The following is a 1273-nucleotide window of genomic DNA, read 5'->3' as shown; positions in this document are numbered from 1 at the left end:
TCGTTGATATTTTTATCAACACATGGGGTGAAAATTTCAGATATTACCAAAGTAATTATCTATGAATAAAAGCTCAAAATAAAACCTTTATAAAATTCGAACAAGCCTTGGATAAAATATTCATCTGTATGGCTGACTAGTGAATTGATTTCTGAAAGAAATAAATAAAACCTACCTAAATTTTGTGCCATACTAGTGAGCCAAGCATAACAGAACCTCATCGACACCAGCTAAGCTCTTGGACTCGACAGATTTGCAGAAATTAATCAGACAAATACAAGTATTGCAGTATCACCACCATATCAATCATACTTGAAAACCACAGCAGTGAAAGTTGTACCGAATTGCAAAGCAGTAGCTAAGAGAACATCCATCAAAATAGAAGCAAATAAAAAAGCCTAAATTGCATCCATTTCCTACAGGAAACAGCCACTTGCTATGAACATTCGCAGTTTCACCTATTATTAATAATCGTCATTTGATCTGGATTGGCCACCGTAGCCTCCGCCACTGCCACCACCATAGCCTCCGCCTCCATAACCTCCACCTCCGTAGCCTCCACCTCCGTAGCCTCCACCTCCACCTCGGGGGGGACCTGGTGTCCTCTCATTTGCAATACTCACACGGATGTTACGTCCATTCAGATCCTGTATATACATCAGTGCACAAATTTTTATATTGATGATCTGCATGTGTATTTTGGATATCTAAAAGAACTTTGAAAGTAGGTTGTGTGTTCTCACCTGGCCATCCATGGCAGACAATGCACTGTTTGCGGCTTCAGCATCTGCAAAGTTGACAAACCCAAATCCCCTAGACCTTCCGGTGTTTCTATCAGTGATGACCCTAGCTGTAAAATACAGAAAAATGAATGAATTAACGACTGCAGACTTTAAGACCAATCACTAAAACTTGCAATGCAGTTGTTTCTGAAAAACAGCTTCAACAAGAAATAGCTTATTCTCACCATCTACTACTTCACCAAAACTGGCAAATGCGTCCTTCAACAAGCCATCATCAGTTGCGAATGAAAGACCTGAAGTGGACTTAATAGTTTGGTTAAAAAGTTCCATACTAAAATTGCATAAATTATTACTCGTATAAATCAATCAAATACCTCCAACAAAAAGCTTTGAAGAAGACATGCATCGAATAGCAGTCATCATAGATGAGTTGGAAGATTGTGAGATGCTTTGACCAAGTATGCTGCCAATTCTGTTTAGGAACGCCATTTTCGACAATAATCTGTGTAGAACATGGAAAATCAGGCAGG

General features: G+C 39.1%; 1 protein-coding gene across 1 annotated transcript; it reads right to left on the bottom strand.

Moving 5' to 3' along the window:
• Positions 1–262: 262 nt before the first annotated feature.
• Positions 263–1273, bottom strand: LOC145607747 (glycine-rich RNA-binding protein 4, mitochondrial-like). Its single transcript, XM_081663337.1, has 4 exons — positions 1118–1273; positions 968–1036; positions 744–850; positions 263–647 (listed from the first exon to the last, which is right to left on the bottom strand). Exons 1-4 carry the CDS (start codon positions 1230–1232, stop codon positions 465–467), a joined length of 474 nt encoding a protein of 157 aa, XP_081519463.1. The 5' UTR covers positions 1233–1273; the 3' UTR covers positions 263–464.

The sequence above is a fragment of the Chenopodium album genome, chromosome 23, assembly GCF_948465745.1.
Source record: "Chenopodium album chromosome 23, dcCheAlbu1.1, whole genome shotgun sequence".
NCBI classification, from domain to species: Eukaryota; Viridiplantae; Streptophyta; class Magnoliopsida; order Caryophyllales; family Amaranthaceae; genus Chenopodium; species Chenopodium album.
Note: the sequence above shows the minus strand (reverse complement) of the source record. Positions and strands in the feature narration are given on the sequence as shown.

What these genes read in the sequence shown, in the direction of transcription:
- LOC145607747 (XM_081663337.1), bottom strand. Translation starts at nt 1,232, where the DNA reads ATGGCGTTCCTAAACAGAATTGGCAGCATACTTGGTCAAAGCATCTCA. An exon ending in TTCAAAGCTTTTTGTTGGAG is followed by an intron (nt 1,037 to 1,117) that starts GTATTTGATTGA and finishes AGTCCACTTCAG; the next exon opens with GTCTTTCATTCGCAACTGAT. An exon ending in TGTCTGCCATGGATGGCCAG is followed by an intron (nt 648 to 743) that starts GTGAGAACACAC and finishes ATGTATATACAG; the next exon opens with GATCTGAATGGACGTAACAT.